Source organism: Brachypodium distachyon, chromosome 4 (genome assembly GCF_000005505.3).
Source record: "Brachypodium distachyon strain Bd21 chromosome 4, Brachypodium_distachyon_v3.0, whole genome shotgun sequence".
Classification (NCBI taxonomy): Eukaryota; Viridiplantae; Streptophyta; class Magnoliopsida; order Poales; family Poaceae; genus Brachypodium; species Brachypodium distachyon.
This window is the reverse complement of record NC_016134.3, coordinates 13066822-13094689: the sequence shown is the minus strand read 5'-3', so window position 1 is coordinate 13094689 and position 27868 is coordinate 13066822. Positions and strand designations below refer to the sequence as shown.

The 27868-nt window shown below is 44.9% G+C and overlaps 1 protein-coding gene and 2 pseudogenes across 7 annotated transcripts; all 3 read right to left on the bottom strand.

Moving 5' to 3' along the window:
- Nucleotides 1–73: 73 nt before the first annotated feature.
- On the bottom strand, nucleotides 74–5876 carry LOC112268711 (annotated as a pseudogene).
- LOC100831974 (putative disease resistance RPP13-like protein 3) lies at nucleotides 3792–10682 on the bottom strand. 7 transcript variants are annotated; one of them, XM_014903289.2, is made up of 4 exons: nucleotides 9461–10681; nucleotides 5944–6053; nucleotides 4714–4747; nucleotides 3792–4644 (listed from the first exon to the last, which is right to left on the bottom strand). In XM_014903289.2, the coding sequence occupies exons 1-4, from the start codon at nucleotides 10498–10500 to the stop codon at nucleotides 4629–4631; spliced, it is 1200 nt and encodes a 399-aa protein (XP_014758775.1). In that variant the 5' UTR covers nucleotides 10501–10681; the 3' UTR covers nucleotides 3792–4628. The 7 variants fall into 7 exon arrangements, 5 of the variants coding, with proteins under 5 accessions (XP_014758775.1, XP_010237518.1, XP_010237517.1 ...); XR_001408032.2 differs by lacking the exons at nucleotides 3792–4644; nucleotides 4714–4747 and adding exons at nucleotides 6354–6472; nucleotides 7188–9204 and having other exon boundaries at nucleotides 5912–6053; nucleotides 9461–10663; XM_010239217.3 differs by lacking the exons at nucleotides 3792–4644; nucleotides 4714–4747; nucleotides 5944–6053 and adding exons at nucleotides 6174–7083; nucleotides 7188–9204 and having other exon boundaries at nucleotides 9461–10453; nucleotides 10522–10682.
- A 16174-nt stretch (nucleotides 10683–26856) lies between these two features.
- LOC100831365 lies at nucleotides 26857–27661 on the bottom strand (annotated as a pseudogene).
- Between the last annotated feature and the right edge of the window lie 207 nt (nucleotides 27662–27868).

The window sequence follows — 27868 nt, the reverse complement described above, 5'->3', positions numbered from 1 at the left end:
ACCAAGGTAATCATCCGATAATCAACATACAGAATTAATTTCCGCGGGAGCATTGAGAAGTACTACTCAACAATCATCGTAAGAGCTCGTGTGTTAAACATGTCACAGTGCATTCTCGTATCTTTAGGAGACGTTTGAGCTAAAATATATGCAGGAAACTAATCAACGACGGTCCCATTCCCTTCTTCGAGGTAAAATCCAAACGGCTGCTACATTAATCAACAAATTTAACAGAGGGGCAACCTGTCTTGAGCTGCTCGAAACCATCGGTCGCCATGACTGCTTCCAGGTTGCCAGGAGCGGAGAGGAACCGGGTGCACGCGTCCTTGAGCAGGGAGCAACCATGACGCTCAGCCAACGCCAGGGTTGCAGCCACGGAGCCCATGTCGATGTTCTTGCATAACGCCTCCTTCGCAGATCTTCTTCAGCTTCTCCAGCTTGTACCTGTCCGCCGCTGCAAGAAGCGGCTCCGCCATCGCCTCGAGCTGGTCCGTCTCCGGCGCCGAGTTCGTGTAGATGAACTGGAGCAGAGCCTTGCACACGTCGGCGTCCATGTCGTCGATCCGTAGCTCGGCGGTGTTCCCAGGCAACTCGAACAGTGGCAGCGGCGGTGCGACTGCTGCAGGTTCCGGCACCGGCACGGCGGCGCCATCGAATTCAAGCCCAAGGTCGACGGTGACATCGCACAAGAGCGTCAGGGAATCGCCCTTGAGATGCTTCTCCTCGTGCAGATCAGCGTGCTTCATGAACTTTGCCCAGCCCCAGGTGCAGCCCGGGTGTTGGGATCTACGCGTGTGCAATGCCTTACCGTCCTGGTCGAGTATGCTCATCTCGAACTTATTAGCCGTTGCGTTTGCGGGCTTGATGAAGTTTGCCCAGCCCCAGGCCGGGGCGTGTCGGAGGAGGTAAACGGAGATCGATCCAATCCTCGTGCTCCTTGTGCTGGCCGTTCGGATAGCACCTTATTTGCCAGTCGTGGCCGCCGACGGCGAACGTGCTTGAGTGGACGGCCGCGCCATTGCCCACCGTGTCCGTGACTTGCGAGTAGTCGCGGATCCTGAACACATGCGACCCCGTCGCCTTTGTCGGGCGAGTCGGGCTGGACAAGGTGGAAGCCGAGAGCTGTTTCCGGCCGGCGGCGCGCAGGGCAGCCATGAGCGCCGACATTGACATGATATTGATGGGAGAGCGTGCGTAGATGCGAAGGAGAAGATCCACCGGGTAGGGGCAACTCAATGTGTGCTTTCATTGGCTGTCTCTGGGACCTTGAACGGGGCATTTGTTGTGACTTGATCCGCGCCGGTGTGAAGTGCGGAGCGCGTGGAGGGCGTTCAACGGGGCATTCGTTGTGACTTGTGAGTATACTGACTCCGATTGTAGGTATAAACGACAAACGTGTTAACTAGTTCATTCATCATTGTAATTTTAAACAATTGGGCAACGGACTCCGATTTGAGGACAGTTCGCTCGGGACTCGTTGCCAAATCCTGCAGTGACGCAGGTACAATACAATAACTAGCCCCTTTTAACATTCAGACTCGCTTTACAGAAGATTACCTTTGCTAGATAGATAAAAATAAAGGTATTCAGAAGAAGAAGAGGAAAATACTGAATTTTGACCGTCCAGAAAAAATTCAGTATTTTGTTTTGGACAACACAAATTTTTGGTGTTAACCGAAACCGTAACCGATTTCGTGGCTAATTCGGTTGCCGGTTGCTGCTAACCGAATTGTGAAAAAACCGAAAACCGAACGCCCAGTCCTTACAATAATTGGGCTATTGCAGGAGCAGCAGCTGAGTGTCAGCAGATCAAGGCCCAGGAATTCAAATAATGTTCTGTACCATCTGTTTGGGTGATTACAAGAGTGGCACATATCGCGAGGTGTCAGTGAATCATCTAGGATTCAGAACGAACGGGCGATGGGCCGTGATGCAGCGGGACCATGGTCCCAAAACAGGTCTCGTTATTCCACATTTAACATGATGGAAACAAAAAATAGACAGCTAACCAATCACTTGATCAAACCAGAAATCCTGATGCCTCACATGCCTACGTAGCCACCGAAGTTGGAAATTCGCTAAAGACGACATCAGAACAACTTGGTCGTACATCGTACTATATGGATATAGCTATATTTACATATATATATATATAGCTCGGTCAGAACTCTCAGCTCAGAGTTCTTTAGCTCGCTCGTCTCATATTTATAGGACAGAACGTGAACACATACATAATTTTTTTAGATGTTATGAAACTATCCGTCCCTCAGTCTACCTACTTCAATTTTAATGTGCACCTACCAACTCAAGTATTTCCTTCACTACCTTCACGGCTTGGCATTCCTTGCAAAATTACAACTTGAAGTAAGTTGGGAAAAAGAAAATAAAGTTACTTGGAAGCCTGCAAGCATGGATAGTGGGGCGACCCATGATAACTGTGGTCTTCATTTTCGGTTTAGAGTCACAAAGTTAACTACTCGACCAGTCCCATTGCTGATGTATTCGAACCGACCAAATGTAACTTGTGAGCAGATCACCAAGGTGTCCAATAGTAGGTTTAAACGACCAACATGTTAACTAGTTCATTCATTATAATTTGAAACAATTGGGCAACAGACTCCGATTTAAGGACAGTTGGCTCAGGACTCGCTGTAAAATCCTGCAGTCACGCAGTACAAAACAATAACTAGCCCCTTTTACCATTCAGACTCACTTTACAGAAGAAAATTACCTTTTCCAGATAGATAAAAATAAAGGTATTCAGAAAAAGAAGAAATTAGTGAATTTTGACCGTCCAGGACAAAATTAAGTAGTAATTTGTTTTGAACAACACAAATTTTTGGTGTTAACCGAAACCGTAGCCGATTTTGTGGCTAATTCGGTTGCCGGTTCTGCTAACCGAATTGTGAAAAAACCGAAATACGCCCAGTCTTTCTGGCATCAACAGTGTACAGTGAACCGACCAAATGTAACTTGTGATCAGATGACCGATATGTGTCCAGTCTTTCTGGCATCAACAGTGTACAGTGAACCGACCAAATGTAACTTGTGATCAGATGACCGATATGTGTCCAATTGTAGATAGCAACGACCGACGTGTTAACTAGTTCAAGTTCTCAATTCTTTTAGGACCATTCATCCTTATAATTTGAAACAATTGGGCAATGGACTCCGATTTGAGGACAGTTGGGTCAGGACTTGTTGTCAAATCCTGCAGTGACGCAGGTACGATACAATAACTAGCCCCATTTACCATTCAGACTCACTTTACAGAAGAAAATTACCTTTGCTAGATAGATAAAAATAAAAGGTATTCAGAAGAAGAAAATACTGAATTGAAATCACTTTGTCTGCGGATGCAGTTGTAGAGTGAGGCAAAGAAAAGTTAGGAGTAAATGATACTTGCACTATATGCATATACTATTCTCATCTTTGCTCCTTTTGCTGCATGTGAAATTACATTCTCAAAACATCGGCCGATAGATCTGAGTTCTTAACTTTACTATTGGTGTTTGGAAGTATGGGGAAAGAAGCAGAGCCATGTTGCTTCCATGTCGATAAATCGATGGGTTATTTCTATGTCCCTAACCTTGGGTGAAAAATTTAGCATGTGCGAACTGCGAAGGTGCATGGACGTAAGTTAGAAGTTCAGCTAAAACAGAAGTCCAGAGCTTGCCAGCCAATCATATGAAAATAATTGCTTAAATCTTTTTAAGCGGCAAAAGAATACTATAGGCCTTAGGCCCTTAGGTAAAGATATGCAAATGTTACACTAAGCTACGCACTTCAACTTGTTCAACGGAATCTCAATATTGCATGTTCCTGTACCAACAGAATAAGTGGTCTCTGCACTGTATTTGCTGGTTTCTCTTATGTTACCAACTGAGCTCTGTTTTTCTTACTACACAAAATCCTGGTAAATTTAGTGATTCTACTCGTTTCCAAGGGCAGATTCCTGATTGTTTGTAGATGATGCAGAAAGAACTGGACCAGTGGGAAATCACACGATCAAACCAGAAATCCCGATGCCTCACAAGCGTGGCTATATAACTGGTTAACCGAGTTGCGGGTTTAGGTTTAAGCCCGACGTATATGCATACGCACATATATGACTTGAGGAAGCATTTGGCTCTCTGTTCAAGTATCTTTTGCCCTCTCATTTACTAGTATTTATAGGACCAAAGGATATCACACCAATATTTATTGAGCTAAGGCCAACCCCCTCCTCTAACATCTTCCACCCTCGCCGCTACCTGAGAAGGCTGCCTGGCAACTTGGCAAGCCCACGGTGTCCCTGGTGGCAGGCATGTCTCTTAAAAATGAACAAGAAACAAAAGAATGTAAAGCATGCCTAAGGGCCTAAGCAGTCCTGTTGTCTCGCAGTCCTAAGCAGCAATTGGAGTATATATCTTGACAATAACTCCACCGAAATTTAAGAAAAGAAATGTAACTCCCCGGGCTCTGCAGAATGAGATGCATGTTGCCCAAGCCTTTATAGGAACCTATATGTGACTTAAGACGAAACATAGACCATGAAACCTACATATGACTTACACAGTTAGACGAATCATTTGCGACACACTCCCGTAGCTCTTCTGCTCTCCCATGTTATATATGATTCAGACGCATCATTTGCCCTGAAACCTGTATATGACACAGACGAATCATTTCCTATGAAACCAAAGCACTGAATATAGTTCACCGTGCACCTACCACTTCAATATGTTCATCAGTTCCTTTTCTTGTCCTGCAAAAGAGCAACAACCCATCCGATGAAAAAATTAAGAGAAATATTGGCTTAGAGACTTAGACTCATGCAGAGGTTCAAGCCTCCTAAGATTCTCAACATATAAAGGTGGCTGGCCATGAGACCAGAGCGGCAAGTGAAAAGAGTAAGACCCCATGTTGTTTGATTATTCCCCTTGCATGAGAGTGTAATAGAACATAATGGAAAGAGATTAAGATGGCATAGACACAAAACTCCAATACATAGCATGGCTCCAGGTTATATCTTGTTGTGTATGGTGTTCCGATCTCAAATTTCAGACAAAATGCTGAGAAGAGAACTAAGAGAACAATCAGTTCAGTACTGTATTTGCACTGACCAAGAATAAATTGTGATAAAATGGTCAGTGTCCTAACCATCAAACGTTAATTCAGTTAAGCATTTGGTCTATAAAAATGAACAAGAAACTCAAATATAAACTACCCTGGCAAACTCAATGGAATTATTAAAATAAGGATTCTACTTTTTGCTAATATAATTTCTATCCACTAAACAAAATCCTGATTAGTTGGGCTGATAATATGTTGAGCACACTCGAATAAAGCAACACTAATTTCTTCAAGTTCTAAATCAATGACACAGCACAAACTAGGAAGTGATAACAAAGTACTTCTGCCAGTTCTAAGTTGTAACAGCTGGATGCACAGGCCGTGGATAATAAATTTTCCAGTTTCCAGAAAAAGTTCTAAGTTGTCACGGTTGGCAAGAGATAGTTACTAGAGTAATTCTGCATCAATTCACAGTACAAAAAGCATATCAATCCACAGTACATTCATACTTTACATAAAAGGAAATTCGAGCATAAAGCCTTCTAAAGTGAGGAAAGAGAAGCTAAGTTGTACAGATGAATAGTATCTACAGTATTTACAACTACTACTTACCTCTCTCTCATGTATATAGTGTTCACAAACTTTAAACTACTTCCTCAGTTTCTTTTTATAAGACCTTTTGGCAAGCCAAATTAAGTTGCCAAAGCGTCTTATAAAAAAGGGAACAAAGGGAGTACATCCATAAATTGTTTGTGATAGCTTAGAAGTGCTTTTCATTGTTGGAGATAAAACAAGACAACGGCATTTTTTGCAGACACTACAAATTTGCAACAAATAGCATTTTACATGATAACTGATGGAAAAGAAAAAAGAATGTATGCACTGAACTGGTACAACCATAGGAGCATGCCAGGGCAGAAAGAAAATCAGATGCAGTCCTTTTTTCTCCCTCAACCGGTGTGTCCTCTCTTTCACAAGCTCCTGCTGTTTTGCCACTTCTGCAGAAGAACATTTCTCACTACTAAGCTGCTGTTTTTGTAACAATAAAGATTAAATAACCTGATTCGATTGGAAAATTAGAGAAAATACAGAACTAATTAGAACGATTTCTCACTGCATGGAACTAAACAGAATGGGAACTATATTGCACAGATAGAGAACTTATGGTCTCATGTCCGCACAATAAGATGTGTGTGACAACTAGTTTGGAGAACTGATTAAGCTTGGATATCACAACCAGTAACTTGATTCAGTTCAACATCAATTGTGATCCGAACAATTAAACAAACGAATCTCACTTGGATAGCTCAGCCTCATCATGATCCCTGATTTCATTGTGGAAGAGAATGTGGAGATACAACCAGAAAATCAAGTGTACAAATAAGAACTTGGGGGTAAAGATCTGCACTCCCAGAACCTGAGCATGTAATGTAAGCAAAATTTTGTGACCAATGAGTCTATATTTCTCAAAAGCATGAGCAAATGTGCAACAAAGTCTCCTTATATAGATAAATTTGTGTTACCAATCAAGGGAGTAAACCTACTGGAATGTTGACAATGGAATAGAAATGATGTTTAGTCCACGATGGCATGTCACATTGTACAACAGAATACAGCCATGTAGATAGATGTACTAGATATGTTGCCACTAGCTATCTTTTTCTGTTAGTGTGAGGTGTGTGTAACAGAATATGCCAGACTTGCAATAAACCATATTCAAATGGACATAAGGTGTAACAAATACTCAATTAGCAGGCTGTATATTGCCACCACTTAACAAGAATAACTATGCAATTTTGACTAATTTCTGCACTACAGATCTGTCGTGAAATTAACTGGTAAACATAATTAATGTCAGTTATGACAGTCAACAAGCTAAGAGACGGTTTGCACAATGACATGTGTAATTGCACCATGAAGTTGATGAAAGTATCAATTCCTATGTCTACCAAGACAGAGACATATGGAGTGGAATAAAGTAGTGTAGCTGCAAGCAGTAGCTCCAGTTTAGCTGTAACAAAAAAATGCCTGGAATTGAAAGAGAAAAATTGCTATGAGAAGTCCAGTGAGTACCATCAGCAAAAAAAATAGTCCCAGTCTCTCAGATGGGTGGGGATTGTACCAATCAATACCTTAATGTGTGGATGCAGAGCAAGGATGGGCGTGTAAGTTGATTACTATCCTGCATCATCTGTTAACATCTCTGGTTCACGAAATCTACGTAATGTCAGTGTTGGATTGTTTGGAAGCATACTGGCTGCAACCTGAATAGCAGCCTCTAATGCCTCGACCCCTTCAACTCTTGCACACTCACAGTAAATGTTGACAACGAGGTTCTTCAGAGCAGAGAGGTGGCGGATACCAAGATCAGGAGGACCAAATCGAGATGCAGTTTGCACCTCATGCACTATGATTTGAAATTCAAGAGTTTCAAGCACTGGCACAGCTCCTTCTAGAAATAGCAAGTTTACCCAATGGACAAAGTTGAACTTTTTTAGGCATCGGAATCCATTTTTGCTGACAACGAGACACCTTTCTTTGGGGTCAGCTGCATTCGAGTATAACTTCAGAAATTGTAAGGCAGGGAAGGCCCCAAGTAGATGGATGGTTTCCTGTCTCACTTGAACCTCAATATCCAGGTAGGTGAGGTTAGCCAGTGAGGCCATCCACACTGGAATCTTGCTGACAGACCAACCTTTGATTGCTAATTCCTGAAGGTGGTGAGGAGGAGGGGACCAAGATTCCAACAAGAAGTCTAGTGACCAAGGACTGATTAGCGTTAAATATTGAAGGTTCGAGCTACCTAGTTTGCCAAGGGATGAAACAAAATTATCTGCATATTCTATTTTATCCTTGTGCGAGCTGCTGATGCGCCAATCCAGTCCAAGGGTTCTCAATTTTTTCAAGCTGCCCAGCTCCTTTAACACAGTTACTGGGGTAGTGTAGTCCACAACTGTAAGCGACAGAAACTCTAGAGCTTGCATATTGCCAATTCCATTTGGCAATGTGACACGATTAACAATTAACCATTTCAAATGTGGAAGTTCAACAATACTTGCAGGCAATTCGCTTATATGGGAACAGTTGAGAAGATCCAATATCACCAACAACTGCAGCTCTCCTAATTGTCGTGGAAGTGTGATGTTACTTGCTCTAATCCGTAAGTACCTCAACTGAAATAACTTCCCTATATCTTCAAGATAGCAACTTTCCAAATTCTCATTGCCATCTAGATCTAGCACTCTCAACGCCCTAAAGTTTGAAAGAGGAGGCATTTGTTCAGAGTATTTAAATATGTTCAGAGATCGAACATGAGCAACAGACATGGAATGTGCTGTCAGGTTTTCTACACTAGGGTTGTCAAATGAGAGTCGGCGAACCTTAGATTGGGGGCACAATATGTGTCTTCTGTCAGAAACTACAGTAACAAAATTATCTTCAACCGCCTTGGATATAATTAGATCAAGAATCATATCATGCACCCGGCAAGCATATACTCTACCATCATATTGGAAATCTACTGGCTGGACCAGGCTTCTGTTTATAAGTTCATTGAAATAGCATTCCCCTTCCTCCTCTAAATTCCTGCAACCAGAAACCTTGATGAACCCCTCTGCTATCCACCTTCTTACCAAAAAATTCCTGTTGATCTCATGATCTTCAGGAAACATACTCATATACAATAAGCAGGTCCTTAAATGACTAGGAAGATCATTATAACTGAGAGATAGTATCATGTTCATCTCCTCCACATCAGAATTTTTTTCGAGTCCTGAACCAATCGAATCCCGAACCTTCATCCACTCTTCTGTTCCAACTGACTTAGTAGTCAATAGGCTAGCCATTGTAATGATTGCCAAAGGTAAGCCACCACACTTGCTTACGATTTCAGTAGAAACTTCTTTCAAATTATGAGGGCATTTATCTTCAGAGCCAAAAATTCTTCTAAAGAATAACATCTTAGAATCACCGTGACTTAACGTCTTCAATTCATATACAAGATCATAGTCAGGGGAGGAGCATGATTTGGCAACAGTGCCAATTCTGGTTGTCACAATAATTCTACTACCACAAATATTCTCAGGTAAAGCACATTTGATAATCTTCCATGCTTGGCTAGTCCATATGTCATCAATTACAACTATATACCTATCAAATTAAAGAAAATTATGATACAGGTATAACCTATAAATCTTATCTGCATGATGATAGAATATCAAAACTGCTACAAATAATTTTATATAGACAAGTTAAGCTATACTTTGGTTCCCTAACACCTGGTTAGTTTAGGCTCAATTTGGAAATGTAGCTCATATTTGATTTATAAAGTACTACAGCTGCTTTGGCATAAGGCAAAGTGGCTTCATGAAAAGACAGCTAAGAGTAATTAATCACATTTACGCACCTCTTGTCCTGTAGGAAATCCCTCAATTCATTGATGAGCTGCTCCTTATCACCTGATCCACTGACTTCACATTCATCCTTCTTGAGTTGAGAGAGCATGGTCCTGAAGACCATCCCAATGTCAGGATTCTGCGACAACGACACGAAGCATCTGCAATCGAATCGATCCCCGACGTTCCGGTACACCTGGTTAGCAACAGTGGTTTTCCCCAATCCTCCAGCCCCAACAACCGACACCACCTTCATCCTCCTCTCCTCCCCATCGTCCACCAACCTGACGAGCTCGTCTCTGGGGCCGTTGACGCCAACAAGGCCCCCCAAATCCGCGTAGAGCGCCGGCAGCCGTCGATCCACGGGCACCACACCGGAAGAACCAGAGCTGCCCGCCGCGGCATCGTCGATCTTGTACCGCTTCCGGCGGTGCCCGGCCTCGACGACCCGGGCCTTGAGCTCCTGGATCTGCTCGGCGATGCCGCGGCGGGATACCATCTCCCGCACGGTCTGCACGTAGCCGAGGACGAACCCTAACACGCCGCCGCTGCCGCCGGGGGGGAAATCGCGGCGTTGGCGGCAGCGGAGGTGGTCCGTGTAGTCGTCGACGCATTCCTCGATGTCGTAGCTCATCTCCCGCACCTGGCCCCGCCACTCCCTCGTCTGCGGGTCGAGCGGCGGCGCCCCGGAGGAGTCCGCATTGTCCAGCCGCTCGAGGAGCGCGTTCATGCTGCTCAGCTCGTCCCGGAGGAAGGCGACCTCCCGCCGCGTGCCGCTCTGCATCTGGTGGTAGTTGGACTCCAGCAGGGAGGCGAGCTTGGCCAGCAGGGACCCCATCGCCCCCGTCGCCGCGCTCGCTATGATCCCGCTCCCGTCCATCCTCGAATCCCTCCCCTTGTTGTCCCGAATCAAATCAGCGAGCTGCGATTCAGTAATCTCTGCTTGACAGTTCCAGTTGTTTCCTCCTTCAGAAGCTCGGGGATGAATTGCTTGATGCAGATTGCTGCAGTTGATGACACACCAGATTAAACAGATTCGATGCAAAATCATGTGAGCTGGACAACAAATCACCTCCTTGAGAAGCTCGAGGATCTGGGAGAAAACAGATGGGCAAACACGCGCCGTGCTCTGCGAGCGGCGAGTGAAAACGATAGACCGGAGACGGAATGGATATTCGCTGGGAAATTCGGAGAAGAAAAGTCGTAGAAATCTTTTGGGTGTTGGTCAACGACGCGACGCGGCAACGGAAGGAAAAAAAGGCAACATAGCCGGACAGCAGGTGCAATAGTGCAGGCATTACTTGCAGTTAAATTTGTTGCTTAAATACTTGCAGAATACTACTAGTACACTTGTGTGTCTTGTTTGCGCGATTACTGGGTGATGCTCCGAATGCTTCTGCTGGAAGACGAATGGTCATAATTTTATTACTCCATTTTTTCACCATATATTGCACAGGCTGCCCCTCTGTTCTGCTTGAAATCGTCGTGAAGAAGATCGCTGGACAGGAGCAGTAGCCAGACATTACTTGCAGTTAATTGTTGTTATTAATTGTAAGCTCGGCCATGACAGAGGCGTTCTCCACAATGGTGGCAGCCCCAGTTGCCTAAGAAAAAGACGGGCCCTATTCCAAGCAAATGGTTGGTTCTCGGTGATGGAAGTAGCTACTACTAGCAGACATATTTTATCCATACACATGGTGATTTCGTTTGTATTTTTTAGAGTAAATTACATAGAAACCCATATTCTGCGGCTCTCGTAACAAAGAATCACAAATCCAAAGGTTTTTAATTGATACCCACAAGTCAAAGACTAAGGAGTAACAAAAAACTCGTAAATCACAAGTTTAGCCAAGTTAATAATTCTGACCCACATGTCATACTCACGAGTCCGATTTTCTGGGTCAACCTTTTCTGAGCCATCAGCTTGAGCCGAGATAAGAGCTGAGCTGTGTTTTCCTTGGTGGCGGCAGATTTCCACGATGGCTCGTCAAGGTCTTGCCCGCAGCCGTCCGGCACCGACAAACTGACCATGGCCTCCAGCCACCCTCGCTGACGCATTTCCAGTCGGAATCGAGGTCGACCCCGCCTCCATTTTGCCCTCGACTCCTGCCGGCCGCCGCCTTCAATCCGGACGCGCGGACTCGCCGGTGCGGGTGTCGATGGCGGCTGCCACGACTCCGTAGCTGCCCTTGCCGACCATTTTGCCAACCTCGTACTGGTTCGCCTTGTCGATGCGTACGAGGAAGCGGAGTTGGTCAAACCCGCAATCTGGATCCCGCGGGTCGTCGCCCTCCCCATCTGGATCCCACTCCTCCGCTGGGTCTGCAACCTCCTGCGTGCGGTGGGCCGTGCTGCGGCCGGTAGTGGGCGTATGCATGCATACGGCGGGTGAGGTGCGCGCATGGGCAATGGATGATTGGGCGCGCCGCTGCGTCGATTGGCACCGGACGTCGGAGAGAGAGAGAGATCCATCCATCCTGCCGCCGGAGAGAGAGATATCCATCCATCCGGCCCCCGAAGAGAGAGATCCATCCATCCGGCCCCCGAAGAGAGAGAGGGAGGGGAACGGGAGGAGAATTGAACGGCTCGGCTCAACCGCGGCTCTGGCTGGTTGGGAGTGAGAATTGAGCCACATGAATGGCTCGTGCCTATGACAAGTGGGCCAGGATCGTTAACTTGGCCAAAGCTGCGACTTTTGGGTGTTTTGTTACGTATTAGTCTTGTACTCGTGGGTATTAGTTAAAATTACATTTACTCTATTTTTAAGGCAGTGGAGTCAAGGAACCAATGTAGCTGTTGGTGCAGATTGAGCTAGCAGATCATTAAAGTAATGAATATTGCACATAACAAAAAATAAATCAAACAATATATCTTCAGCATATGACGTGGCCAGTCTATACTCGTGCCCATAAATAGCGGGAGTAGAGAGAAGAGGAGCTAGCAGAGATAATACATACGGTTATATATGTAGGTTTTTATCTATCCATGATCGATGCACTTGTCTAATGTGTACAGTAAGTTCTAACTGCGGTGATTATTATAGGCCTAGGAGGTGTCGGGATCCGTCATGATGTCGTAACAACCCACAGCAACATGTTACCAAGGTCTCAGAGCCATGACCATATGCAGAACCTTCCTCATGAATCCTAAATTGCATCACAACACTCTGACTAGAGGTATTGACAACTGTAGTGAAAGCTCTATGATAACCAGCAGTGCCAGACTAAATGGGTCGTTGCCGGTCTGAAACCTCAGGTGTCAGGTTGCTGCAAATCCTTGTAGCGCAAGCACTGTCGACCTACCCAGCATGGCCATGCATTTCTTATCCATTTATCGACATGCCAATGCATGTAATGTCTTGTAGTTCTTTTGTTTTGAACATGCAAATGTGTTGTAGTTCTATGGCAGGCCTCCAAAAGTCAATCTTTCTTTTCTTTTTCCTAACTTAGTTCAAGTTGTACTTTTGCAAGGAGTGTCAACCAGTGAACGAAATACACACGAGTGGTAGGTGCACATTGAAATTGAAGTAGCTAGATTGCACATTTTTTATTTCATGAAATTGAAATTGATTGTCCGTTTCAGAAAATAAGCACGCACACCCTGCGGCTACTCCTCTCTCCCATCGACCTAGCCGGTCTATCCATCTCTGCTTCTGCGATTCCAATTTCTCAATAGAATTTGGGGCTATGCGCCTACGCTCCAATTGAAAAGAAGTATATACGGAGTACTACTTTTTGTTTCTTTCAATCCAGCGGTAGTATTTCCAGGCACCTTTAACATGAAATATCGGTAGATTCGTTATCAAAAATACTTCATAATATTTGTGTTTCATGTCATAAAAAACATATCTTAACATAGTAATTTGTGGTCAAAACCTTGTCTTAACGAAAGCTATTATGACATGTTTCAAGGAACGGAAGGAGTATATACGGAGCACTACTTTTTGTTTATTTGAATCGAGCGGCAGTATTTCCAGGCCTGATCAACTTCTTAATTTTCTTGAAGAGAACCATTGCTGAAGCAACTCTGGAGTCTGGACGCCTCCGGGCTGAACCACATCCTTATGTGCAGCGTTAGCTTTTCTGCTACTGGAAGTTCAATCTAAAGCAGAATATCTCCGGGTAATTGCAGGCACTAGGCAGTGTCTCCGCAGCCTCGCTCGACCGGCTCCGCCATGCGGACGCTCATGGTGGCTCAACAGTGTGCGGCGACGCTGGTGTGCCGTATATATCGAAGACGTACACACGAAAGGTGTATATATCGAAGACGTACAGCGGATCAAATAACCACCGCTATCAAACTATCCCAATGACAATCCTGACATCCTGCCCTTCAGATTGTGGTACTCCGGAGTACCACAAAGTACCGTGGTATTTTGTTTGATTACAAAAAAAATTATATCTATCAGATTAGATCGAAATGGATGGTTCTTATTAAACTGGAGGTACTGTAAAAAAGATTTGATATTTTGACTGTACAGAGTACTTCGTAAGGGATCTCTTTTAGGCCAGTCATAGTAGAAGTAACTTAGATAGTAACATAAGATGCTAACTAGGCATTTGTGACATGGCATGTTATTAAATGAAGAAAAAAAGAAAAGTGGTAAGTAAATATGTTACCATAACATCACACAAACCAAGGCAAGATGAGTTTGCAACCTAATAAATGACACTATGTATGACACCACATATATGTTACTACCCACTGTGAAGGTAGTAACTTAAGCTAGTAACATATACATGTTACTACTCTAAGTTACTCCCCACTATGACCAACCTTCGGGAACAGGGTGAAAATAGAGGTGCGCATTGAATTACATTGCATGCCTGAATAATAAATATGTTTGAGTGGTATAAAATGAAATACTCCCTCCGTTCCTTAAAGATTGGCATATTAGTTTTCCTTAAGACAAGCCTTTGACCACAAATTACCATGTCAAGGTGTGATTTATATGACATGAAATTAGTTTAGATTCGTTATCAAAAGTACTTGGAGGCGGTGGGGCTGGCTCGGTCCGCTGTGGCGGGTGCGGTTGTTGTTTCGCTGCGGCTCTTATCACTCGGTGCTTCGTCGGCTTTGGCGAAGACGCCGTGTTGGTGGTGCGGGTTTGGTACCGGAGGAAACCCTTGGCTTGGTCGGCATGCCCGACCACGATAGCGGTGACGTTTTTTGACGTCTCTCTCCTTCCTTTTGGCGTTGTCAAGGTACTCCCACACCACCTGGATCTAAGTTCCTGGGTGAAAACCCAAGTCCTCGGACTGGGTGGCGGCGGCGCTGGTGGCCTCGCTCTCCCCCTTGGGGACGTCGTTGGGGGAACTCTAGATCTATGGGTGAGGGGATATTGGTCGGCGGTTGGGCATCTGTGATCTATGGGTGGGGGAACCCAAGTTCAATGCGTCGTTCTCTGTCCTGGAGATCGGTTTGTGGAAGGCGGTGGCGGCTGATTCTGGAGCATGAGCATGCGGCACATGCTGGGAATTAGCTTGACCGGTTGTGCCTTTGTGGCCTCCGGATTTTGATGTTGGGCAGTGCTCTACGGTCAGGGCATACGGTTCTGATAATGGCCACCTTTCATCAGTCTAGTAGATACCGCTTGGTAGCTTTGGGTGTTCGATCGATGTATTCGTCTCTGTCAGGCTTGTTAACTAAATCAATAATAAATGGCTGTGTGCATCATAGTGAAAAGAGGCCAGGGTTTCAACCGCCTTTTCGAAAAAAAGTCTAAGTTACTTCCATACTTTGAGTTTCCATTTAGCCGCCTGGATTTAGAGTTGCCTGGTTAATTAAAAGTCATGGACTGATCGAGGAAAGCAGTGATGGAAATTATAAAATTGACTCCTAAGGCAGCCTCCTAAGTCCTAACTAAACCACGTCGATTTAAAAAAACCGTAGCCATCAAATTAAGACCAATTCGAATAAAACAACTATGATTTACTACGTAATACTTAACTGTTATTCCACCTTGCACGTACGTCAGCTAATTGGCCACGAGCGTACAGGTAGACGTGTATCTAATGAACATATGCATCGATTGGTTCAAACAATGTATTGTAAACTTCGATTAAATGTTCAATATTATTGCTTCCGTATCTTAATTTCATTTGAGGCGTACGGGCAGACAGGACACAGGTGAATTAGAGCTTACGAGCACGTACGGTGCACCATAGGAGTTCTATTCTCCTATCAACTTCCTTTCTACCGCGGCCTGGAGAAAAATCGAGTTGTCCTTTGTCCGAGGAGTTCAGGACATAATGTATACAATATCGTCATGCCTTTTTTTCAAACCTATTCGGGGCATATAAGCATCTAACCAGAATTTGATAAGACACTTATTATAAATCAGAAGTAGTACTATTTTTGGTAAGATATGTGTCCATATAACAGAACGGAGTGAAGAAATACCACACCGCAGCGGTGTAGTATACATTACACGCCTGAATGTGGGATAAAGTGAAATGAAAATGGTACATGTATTTTGCTACTTGTGCTTCCACACTTTTAATTTGGACTATAAAATAGAAGGAGGGGCAGTGGAGGAAAAACTTCCGATGAGCGGCCTGGTTTGTGTCCAACAAACATGCAACTTCAATGGCCATGCTTGTAGGGATGTGAGGCATCAGGATCTTTCGTCTAACATTCCTAGAGGCATAGGTTATGGATTGCTTATATTTCTTCCATTGAGGCACCTCATGACATAGGAGCGAGAGCACACGTCCGCCCTGGAGAGTCCATGTGCCAAAGCTCACCCATCCGTGTTGCTGGACCAGCACCTTCGCTCAAACAGCAGACTCTGACCACTCTGACCTAGCAATAACACCCCCTTATAATATTTAGGGCTTATTCGGTTTGAAGGATATTTAAAGGATTTTTACAGTATTTCAACGCTTAGGATTCTTTCCCACGTGTGTGCACATGCTAGAATACTAAAGAATGTGTTCAAACTGGCCTAATTGCTAAGGATTCTAAGCAATTGGCCTAATTGCTAAGGATTCTAAGCATTAGGTGAGACCTTATTTAAAAATCCTATGGGTTGGAATGTGCAAGACATTCCGACCTTCTACTTTTACTATTCCTATGAATTATAAATTCTTTGAACTGAATAAGCCCCTCTCCTCTACTGACAACACAAAGATGGTACAGATCATTCGGTACCCTTCATAATAAATGGCATGATGCGCCTTAAATAATCTTTCTTTCTCTCCGTTTCACCTGGCTCCGAACATCACTCGGTGTTTTCGAGTTTGTCGGAGATTGCGTCGTTGGATCGCAACAAAATTTCACGAGATTGTAATAGATAAAATTCCACACAATCCGAACGAAGGGATTGGCGAAAACTTTCCTAAGGTATTCGTGCTGTCCCACACGGCTGCGAGAAATCCAAACAACACTAGGTGTTTTCACGTTTTCTGGAGATTCCACCGCTAGATCGCGACAAAACTTTACATTGTAGTTACAAACAATTCTGCACAATCCCGTCGAAAGGATTGTCGAGACAATGCTTGAGTCCGCGGAAAACATGCGAACTATTCGAACCCTCGTGCTGTCCCGCACGGCTTCGAGAAATCCAACCAGCACTTGGTGTTTTGGAGTTTCCCGGAGATTTCACCACGACGAAATTTTAGAGGATCATAGTCGCCAAGATTCCGCACAATCCCACCGAGGGGTTCGTCGAAACAATGCTTGACGAACGCAGTGTGAAACAGGTGAACAAGTCAGACATTCGTAATGTCACGCACAGCCGCACGAAATCCGAACAACACACGGTGTTTTGGAATTTGCAGGAGATTCCACCGTTGGATCATTGACGGAATTTCACAGTGTCGTAGTAGACACAATTCCGCACAATCACACCATAGAGATTGTCGAAAAATATCTTGCGAGAGAGGGAGGAGGCATGATGAAGGAAAGAGCATGCGACGAGGGGAAGAAAAAGAAAAAAAACGTGAAAAATACCATCCTGACTTTCTGAGTTTGGGGACGGGGTGTGTACAGAATCTTAAGTTGTTCTAAGAAATACAATAGCATATATGGCGTGCATGCCAACATATATAGTGCAAACAACATGTGGACGATTTGGAAAAAGACCAGGCCATTTAGTTGTTCTAAGCAATATAACATACTTAGTGCAGACCAATCCATTTAGCTGTCTAATTAGATAACAGTATAGTGATTGAAAAAAATTAGATAACTGCAATTCCTCCTAACGACGAGGCGGTTCAAGGAAGAAAAATGCTAAGTCTATATACAAGCCATCAATATGTTGATTTAGTTCTGGTTCAAATGCCACGATGTAAATCCGCGATGGAAATGTTTTGTAGCGTTGCGTTGAGTACAGTCTGAGCTCGTGCATATGTTGCCACAGAACCAAATGAGTTCTTTTGTAAGTGCTGATTCTGGTTGTATTTTTCAAGGCAAAGGAGACGTAAAATACTGCAATGGTAGGTTCGCATTGATCTCGATCGCAAATTGCAAGCCATCATTAATCACACACACAAAAAAAAAAGACGTCGGCGCCTAGTTGGTCTCGCTTTGCCTATAAATGACAATGGGAAGAAGAGGAGCTCTGAGCTGATAGAGACTATTCATACAGCACATTGTTTAGGACTTATCTATTCATGATTTCTTTAGCCGGCCCTTAGTGTGCACAGTAAGAGAGTTAACGGAGGTAAACTACGATGGGCATAAGAGGCATCCGGATCCCATGCAACAATGCACAGGACTTCCCCTGGCTGGATGGGGCTGCTCTTGTAACAAGGATGTACATCTCGCCGTTCCACCGAAAACACAGGTCGCTGCCATCAGCATATACCTGGAAAGGACTCTCTCCAGCAAGAATCATGGAGGCAAACTTGAATGGTTTCACATACAGCGACGTCACTTCTATTTCCACAGTACTATGTACCTGCCTGTAGGTCCGCTTGGGCCTAGCCCAACCTTTTTCCCTCCTACATACATGCTACACTACAAACTTGCACATCTATGTTATAGAGGTAATTATACTGGTCCAACTAATTGAAAGGAGAGAGTATTTTAGTCCATTTTCTTGTAAAATGAATAACCTAGTTCTAAACCTTGTGACGATTGTGCAAATTAATCCAAATTAGTCCAAATTGGACATGTGGCAACAACCTAGACTTTCGTCGTGGGTGGCGGAAATTTCACAAAAAACCCTCGACCTGTAAGGATTCACACCTAGGTGCCCCGGTAACACATGCGAATGAATCAATGTAAATTTGACAGTTACCTTTTCATCTCCACCCAAACACATCATATTTCAGACCATTAAGTTACCAGATGTATCAAGATTAAGCCTACCGAAAACCGCCGACAAGTGTGATCAGCCGCTGCGTCGTCGTCGAGGCGCGAGGAAATCTACGGTTTGATCATGTTCTGTGAATTCATTCTTTTGTTTATTATGATGATGTATTCTTCTAGTATGTTTGAGATGCATATGCTAGTTGTTACCGTAGTCATTCTTTATAATCTGGAATTACTCATTAAATTGTTAATGACAAAATTGCTTAATATTCCAACAAGTCGGACTATATTCAAACGTCACCTTGACCAACTCACAAACAAGATAGTATCGATCGTCCAAAATTTTTGCAGCCGCCGTACTACTGGTCGCCCTGTCTTCTTTCGGTGCCGCAATTACCTCATCATTTGTCTGAGTTTAGTCGTTACCACCACCCTGATACATCCTAGACTCCATAGTGTACAGCACTATAAACAAACATTTAGCTTAACCATCCTTGGCGGGGGCTTGGGCGCTTGGCGCAGCCTCCCCTCCGGATTTTATTCGTCTGATTTGCAGCAAAGCAGCAGCGATCTCGGAGGGATAGGAACGTGCCAGGCAGACGCTGGGCCAGGCCGCATGAGGTGCGAGTTAGCTGGGCCGCAGCAGCCCAGGCCCATCCCAGGCAGCCGACCCATGCGGGAGCGTGCGCAGCACAAGGTCCATAAGATAATCCTAAGTAATAACACTAATATAGGCCCATAAGAAAGAACGAAAGCTGTGATGTTAAGTCGTCGTACTTTCTGTTCAGCAAACTGTGTGTGAGATTCTAAAAAAAAAAGTAAACTGTGTGTGCGTTTCATGGGCTAGTTAGATTAGGAAGAGGTGGAAAACCCTGGTAGTTTCCTGATTCAGTCTCTTATACTCGCTCCGTCCTAAAATAGATGATGCTACTTTAATTGATTTGATTTGTAACAGAGCTTGCCATGCTGCACTTGGTACTTCGAGCTTTTTGTTTTCCTGTTTTGTCTGTTTGATTTCGGATATGTAAACTTGTGAGCGCGCTCTATTATGTCTGAAAGTGGAGTATAGGGCCACCTTTGCGGACGTTTGGACAAGAAATCATTTTAGGTTGTTACCGATCCATAGGCCTACATTCGAGGTGCTAAATGAACTTCTTTTATACATTTTGTTTTCATGCACAACGGCCCGGGCTCACTACCAGAAGAGAAAATGCAACAGTCCACAGAAACAAGTTTCTGGTGGAGACGTACTATACTGCATTATACGCCCGGGCAGTAGTTACCCTCTGTATCCTTGATTATTTCAATTTTTGAAGGCAATGGAGTGAGGGGGAAATGCAGTTGTACCCTGGTAGGTGCGAACTATACTTGCAGATTGATGCGATGATTAATTACACAGGGAAAAAAATTGAAGTACAACATCTTTGGCATGCCGTGGTCGATCTTCTTTTGCACATAAATAGCAGACACGAAGAAGAGCTGCTCTTAGCTGCGAAAGATAGTTCATAAGGTTATGTACGTAAGTTTATACGTACACCTGAACAATGCACACAACTTCTTAGTTGATGTGTGCGGCACAAGATTACCGCTGTGGCCACATTAGGCATAAGAGGTATCAAGAGCTTTGATGTTACCAACCATCTTATTATCCTAGAGGAGACACAACTTCTTAGTTAATGTGTGCGACACAAGATTACCGCTATGGCTACATTAGGAATAAGAGGCATCAGGATGGCGCTTATTCGTGCAAGATAACTGGATGGAGATACAGCCTCAGCTTCTCTGGCCTCACCTGTTTTCCTTTGCACTGAAGAAAGATGCTACAATTGCTGAAATTCGGCTTGCAAGGGATCGCACTGAACATTTCAGGCCTACCTCTTTCCATTGAAGCTTACGAGGAATTTCAGAACTTCTCTAACCAATTGGATCGGATTGACCTTGATGGTGAGGATGACGCATGGGCACTTCTTGTATTCACCAGGAGCATATGGCACGGCCAAGATTTACCTCTCAATGGTTGATCACATTGAGATTGCTGACACCTTCGCATGGCTATGGAAATCATGCAGTCAACTAAAACATAAATTATTTTACTGCCTCCTCATTGTTGACCGCCTCAATACTAGAAGAATGCTGGAGAAGAAGAGCTTTGTACTGCCATCATATGAATGTCTCCTATGCCAGCATCACATGATCGAATCTCGGGATCATCTGTTCTTCGAATGCCCATTTGCTCTTTGTTGCTGGAGATATATGTTTGCCCACAATTTATCCCAACCCAATAATGTCCATGGAAATATCAAGGCACCTAGAGACCAGCTTAAGGTTCAGTTTTCAATGGAGATCAATAATCTTATTTGCTGGAGCATATGGAAAGTTAGGAATGACTCCATCTTTAATGGAACCACCCCTTCACTATACAAATGTCAAAGGATCTTCAAAGAGGAAATGAACCTGATCTTCCACCGGGCAAGAAGAAAAGCATATGCTGGGTTCAAGGATTGGATTTCACAATTTCGTTGACGTCCTCTCTCCTTTTCTGTTTCTTTCTTTTCATTGTGATAATCTTCTTGATTATTCATTGTACATTGGACATTGTCTTTGGACTTTCTTTTCGTTGACGTGCCGACAGAGTCGCGTTCATGGAGATGAAGGGCGTGGCATGGGGCAGCCTGTGATTGCGTCAGATAGTATTGCGGTCGAGCGAGGAAAGGAGCAGTGTTGGTTGATTTTTTGATACTAGAACATGTTATATTTATGAACGGAGGAATGTGAACACCTATCTTGCTCACAGGAGAAATCAACTAAGATCCGTGAATCAATCAACGAATTAGGGACTAATTGGTGTTGCTGTGTTTGTTCCTCCCATCCTCCCTCACAGCGAGTTCGATTACAAGAGATAAGTTCTATCCTAGCCTTGCCAAATGCCGAAAGCCAAATTCTACAAGCAACTCCTCTGGTAGATAAGAACTAGTTACAGGATCAACGGACCAATTCTGGGCTTGCAAGCCGCGCTGGTAATTGACGTTGTTTCATGGGCTGAGTTGGACGAGGCCCAGTCGTAGCTTGGTCCAGTTGCTCAGGGGCCAGCTCCTCCAGGTCGCTGACACCCCCTTGTTCTTGAGAATTGGCTTGTCCCCAAGCCAACGCCCTTGGAAATTGCTGTTTGAGTGACTCCAGGTTTTCCCAAGTAGCTTCAATTAAATCAGCGTCGCTCCATTGGATCAACACTTGAGCAATGGTTCTGTGTCCTTGTTGACGAACTCGATGCTGCAAAATGGAAACAGGAACACGAATAGAAGCTTGCTCTGAAGGAAAATGAGGTTGTACTTGGTACTTGGAAGACACCGACCGTTTCAATTGTGAAACATGGAACACTGGATGGATTCTGCTGGTAGAAGGAAGAGCCAAACGATACGCCACCTTACCAATCTTCTGCACCACTTTGTATGGACCATAAAAACGAAAAGCCAACTTATGATGAGCACTATGAACAACCGAGGACTGAACGTAAGGCTGCAGTTTCAGAAAAACCAGATCCCCAACAATGAATGAACGTTCAGTGCGGTGCTTATCAGCTTGGATCTTCATACGCTGCTGTGCCCGTAACAGATGCTGTCGAACTGACGCAGTTACAACCTGACGTTGATCAAGCCATGTCTGAAGGTCAGCAGGTAAAATAGTATCAGAAGCTGATATGACAAAATAACGTGGACTGTGACCATAGAGAACTTCAAATGGTGACTTGTTCAGAACTGAATGCCAGTTAGTATTGTACCAGAACTCACAGAGAGGCAACCATCGAGCCCAACGATTGGGATTCGTACTGATGAAACACCGGAGATAATATTGAATTTGCTGATTGACCCGTTCAGTTTGACCGTCAGTTTCAGGATGATAAGCTAAGCTCATCTTCAACTCAGATCCCGTTAACTTAGCTAAAGCTTGCCAAAATTGACGGGTGAAAACTGAATCACGATCTGAAACAATATACTTGGGCATACCATGCAATTTATACACATGATCGACAAAAGCTTCAACAACCTTTTGAGCATTGAAAGGATGATGTAATGGAATAAAATGACCATACTTGGTAAATTTGTCGATCACAACGAAGATGCAGTTAGAAGAACCTGATGTGGGTAGACCATTGATGAAGTCCATGAAGATCATTTCCCAAGCTTGCTGTGGCACAGGTAAAGGAGAAAGAAGACCAGGATATGGTACACGTTCAGGCTTAGCTTGTTGACAGACAACACAGGACTGAACTTGATCTTTGATAAAGGCCTTCATGCCTGTCCAATGAAATAAGGAGTGAATTCTTAGATAGGTAACAGGAAAACCTGAATGTCCACCCATAGGACTGGTGTGAAAAGCCAAGAAGATCTTGCGACGAACATTCAGAGAATGACCAATCCACAAACACCCCTTGTGCTGCAATAAACCATTAGCCAACTTGAAATGTTGTTTGGCAGCAGGATCAAGTGTTAGCTGCTGTAGAAGCTCCTGAGCTTTTGGGTCATCTTGGTAACTGAGAAGTACATCAGATAACCATGCAGGCTGGGAACAGGAAGCTGCTAAAATCTAGAGGTGATCGTGTGGCCGTCGAGATAAAGAATCTGCAACAGTGTTGGTAGAGCCCTTTTTGTAAATAATCCTGTAAGTCAACCCCATCATTTTTGTGAGAGCCTTTTGCTGCCATTCTGTATGTAAACGTTGGTCATCAAGATGTGATAAACTTTTTTGATCAGTTCTTATGATGAACTCCTTAACTTGCAAGTAGGAGCGCCACTGTTCTATGGCAAGCAAAATGGCCAAACATTCCTTTTCATATACTGACGGAGACTGGTTCCTGGGGCCCAAAGCTTTGCTAACATAAGCCAAGGGATGCCCTTCTTGCACTAACACTTCTCCTATGCCCACATCACATGCATCAGTCTCTATGACAAAAGTTTTGGAGAAGTCAGGTAAAGCTAACACAGGAGCTGAAATTAGAGCTTGCTTCAACACTTGAAAAGCTTGATCAGTGACTACTGTCCACTAAAATATTGCTCCCTTCTTCAATAGTTGAGTTAGGGACCTACTAATGATACCATAATGCTTGATAAACTTCCTATAATAACCAGTAATACCCAAGAAACCCCTAACTTCCTTCACATTTGTTGGAGTGGGCCACTTCTGGATGATACTGATCTTACTGTGATCTGTTGCCACTCCTTCACCACTGATAACATGTCCTAAATAAGCTATTTTCTATTGGGCAAAAGCACATTTGGATAACTTCACTTTCCATTGATGCTCAGAAAGAATTTGCAACACTTGTTCAATGTGAAGCAAATGATCCTCATAAGTTTTGCCGTAGATGAGGATATCATCGAAAAACACTAGGGCAAATTTCCTTAAGACTGGCGCCAAAGAGCTGTTCGTAGCACCTTGAAAAGTTCCAGGTGCTCCAGTGAGACCAAAAGCCATAACCTTGAATTCAAAATGGCCATTATGTGTTTGAAAGGCAGTCTTGTACTCTTCACCAGGGGCCAATCTGATTTGGTGATATCCTGCCTTGAGATCCAGCTTAGAAAACCATGCCGCACCAGCTAATTCATCCAACAACTCATCTATAACCGGTAGAGGATATTTTCCCTTAACAGCTAATGCATTAAGATGCCTGTAATCCACAACCATGTGCCAAGTAGAATCCTTCTTCTTAACAAGAATAACAGGAGAAGAGAAAGCACTATTGCTGTGCTGAATCATACCACTCTGCAATAACTCGGTAACCTGAGCTTCAAGTTCATCCTTTAAATGAGGTGCTATGCGATAAGGACGAATGGAGACTGGTCAAGCGCCAGGAATAAGTGGTATAGTATGGTCATAACAACAGCGAGGAGGCAATCCTTCTGGAGTAGTAAAGACATGAGTAAATCTATTCAGGAGTTGCTGAATGTCTGCTGGAATTAACTGAGGTTCCACATGAACAGTGGCAGATAAAGAAACTAGAGTGAGAGCACACTCCTCGGGTAATAGACCTTGTAAGGTAACGACTTCACCCTTTCTAATGAATGACATCCACTTCTAGGCCCAATCCATTTGCCTGGGACTATGAGCTGCTAACCAATCTAAACCCAAAATGCCATCATAAGTGCCCAAAAGAAGCAAACGAAAATCACTGAAAAACTGATGGCCATTGGAAGTCCACAAACAGTGAGAAAGTTGGTGCTGACAATTGATAACTGTCCCTCCAGCAACTTGGACCTTAACTGTTGGTATAGATTGTCCCTGTTGTAGCTGATGCACATAAGAACTATCCAAAAAGGTGTGGGTACTGCCTGAATCAACAAGAAAGAGGAATTTCTTGCCCTGGATCTCTAGCAATAACTGAAACGTAGTGGCAGAAGTGGCCTTACCCACTGCAGCAGCTGACAAGGACATCAACTGGCTAGGTTGTTCAGTTTCTTCCTCTGAAGAAGACAAAGAAAAATCTGGTTGCAATTGTTCAATCAACTCTTGCACGATATGTAACTGTTCACTCTGCCTGCACTGATGGTCCTTGCTCCAGCGTTCTCCACACACAAAACATAGGCCTTTTGCTTTCCTGTAACTGCGAAGAGCATTCCATTTATCCTCCATGGGAGCTGTTTTTGGTGTGTCGTGGATCTTATGCTCATCCAACTGACGGGATCTTGTTGGTGGAGGAGGAAGTGGTAATGGCTGTGCACGACGGGTTAACCCGGCCGGTGGCTGTGAATTAACTTCGCCTAATTCCTCATGAAGTAAGGCCAATTCATAGGCTGCATCCAAATCCCTAGGCTTCTGCAAAGCCACCATCAAGCGTACAGGCGCTTTTAATCCATCAAGGAAACGAGTGAGATAGTGTAAAGGATCTAGCACTTCCTCATATGCTGTCAATTGATCGTAAGGTCAGAAAATCGCTCAACATAATCTTCCACAGTACCAGTCTGCTGTATATGGAATAATTGCCGAATAAGTTGTTAATGTTGATTGCGACCAAAGCGAGCTTGCAACACAACACAAAACTCTTCCCAAGTAGCTCGGGGCATACGGCGTTGCACTGACTCAAGGCAACGAGCGGCAGAACCCTCAAATTGAGCAGAGGCATATGGAATCCAAAGAGCTGGTGCTGTTCCCCACAAACTGAAATAATCTTCACAGCGAGCTTGCCACAAACGTGGGTTGGATCCATCAAATCGAGGTAGCTCCACACGAGGACCCGAACCAAAACCATCATGAGCGTCAGAACCAGGCGAATTGAGTGGAGAAGTAAGATGCCTAGTGGATTTAGAATCGGATGCACCTCGAAATCGTGGTGGAATGTAGAGACCTTGTGGCTTTGGACGCACAGCCCTCTCCCCCGTAGTGTCGTCGAGATTCAAGCCAGGGCCGGTCTTGGGCAAGGGAGAGCTCTGAGGTTGTGGAGCCACACCTCGTCCTTCGCGTCCCATCTCCAGCCGGATCTGGCCGATGTCGATGCCGACATCATCACGCACTGCATCAATCTTTGTCGTGAGATCGTCGATCTTTGTAGACTACGGCCTTGACCAACGGATCTTGTTGCTCCTTGAACTCGCTCTTGAGCAAATCGTAAAGGACGCGCCCTTCTGGCTATAGACTCTCCATCGCCTGCACACGCCGCCGCTCCTTGAACCTGGTATGGTGGTGGTGGCCGGGATGCTCCAGGACCGTGGGCTCTGATACCAGATTGTGAACACCTGTCTTGCTCACAGGAGAAATCAACTAAGATCCGTGAATCAATCAACGAATTAGGGACTAATTGGTGTTGCTGTGTTTGCTCCTCCCATCCTCCCTCACAGCGAATTCGATTACAAGAGATAAGTTCTAGCCTAGCCTTGCCAAATGCCGAAAGCCAAATTCTACAAGCAACTCCTCTAGTAGATAAGAACTAGTTACAGGATCAACGGACCCATTCTGGGCTTGCAAGCCGCGCTGGTAATTGACGTTGTCTCATGGGCCGAGTTGGACGAGGCCCAGTCGTAGCTTGGTCCAGTTGCTCAGGGGCCAGCTCCTCCAGGTCGCTGACAAGGAAGTACTAATTATGAAACAAGAGTTTCAAAAGGCACACACAGGCTATTCATAGGAACAAATTTAACTGCAAATAATTAATGCCCGTAGGCTATTGCTGCCGTCCGGCGATTTTCTTCGCGACGATTTCAAGCAGAACAGAAGGGCATCCCCGTCTTGAGCTGCTCGAAACCATCGGTCGCTATGACTGCTTCCAGGTTACCCGGAGCAGAGAGGAACCGGATACACGCGTTCTTGAGTAACGGGCAACCATGACGCTCAGCCAACGTCAGGGTTGCAGCCACGGAGCCCATGTCGATGTTCTTGCACAACGCCTGCTCGCAGATGAGCTTCAGCTTTTCCAGCTTGTACTTCGCCGCTGCGAGAAGCCGCCCCGCCATCGCCTGGAGCTGGTCCGTCTCCGGCGCTGACTCCGTGTAGACGAACTGGAGCAGAGCCTTGCACACATCAGCGTCCATGTCATCGATGCGTAGTACGACGGTGTTGTCATCTTCATCCGTTTTTGAGGAGAGCTCCGCCCTGAAGACGGGGGATTGGTCCTTGAGAACCGCCCGGTGCGCGGCGAACGTCGTCTCTCCTCCGGAGACCTCAATCTGCACGTCCGCTTCGTGGCTCTTCCAGATGGCGGCTTCTGCGGGGTGCCCGCGCAGATCGAATGGCGGTGGGGCAGCCGCAGGTTCCGGCACCGGCACGGCGGTGCTATCAAGCCCAAGGTCGATGGTGACACCGCAAAGGACCGTCAGTGAATCACCCTTGAGATGCTTCTCCTGATCGTGCAGATCTGCGTGTTTCATGAACTTACTAAAGCCCCACTCGTAGTACCAGCTGGAGGAGAAGCATCGTTGTCCGGATCTCATTGTATGCAATGGCTTGCCGGCCTGGTCGACCAAGCTCATCTCGAACTTAGCCGTCGCGTTCCCCGTCCTGGCGTGGCTGGCGTGTCGGAGGTAAACGGAGGTCCAGCTTCTCCCCGTTGGGGAACCATCTTATTTGCCAGTCGTGGCCCCAATGCTGAACGTGCTTGATTTGACGGCCGTGCCAATGGCCACCTTCTCCCTGACTTTCGTGTACTCGCCCATCCTGAACACATGGGCCCCCGTCGC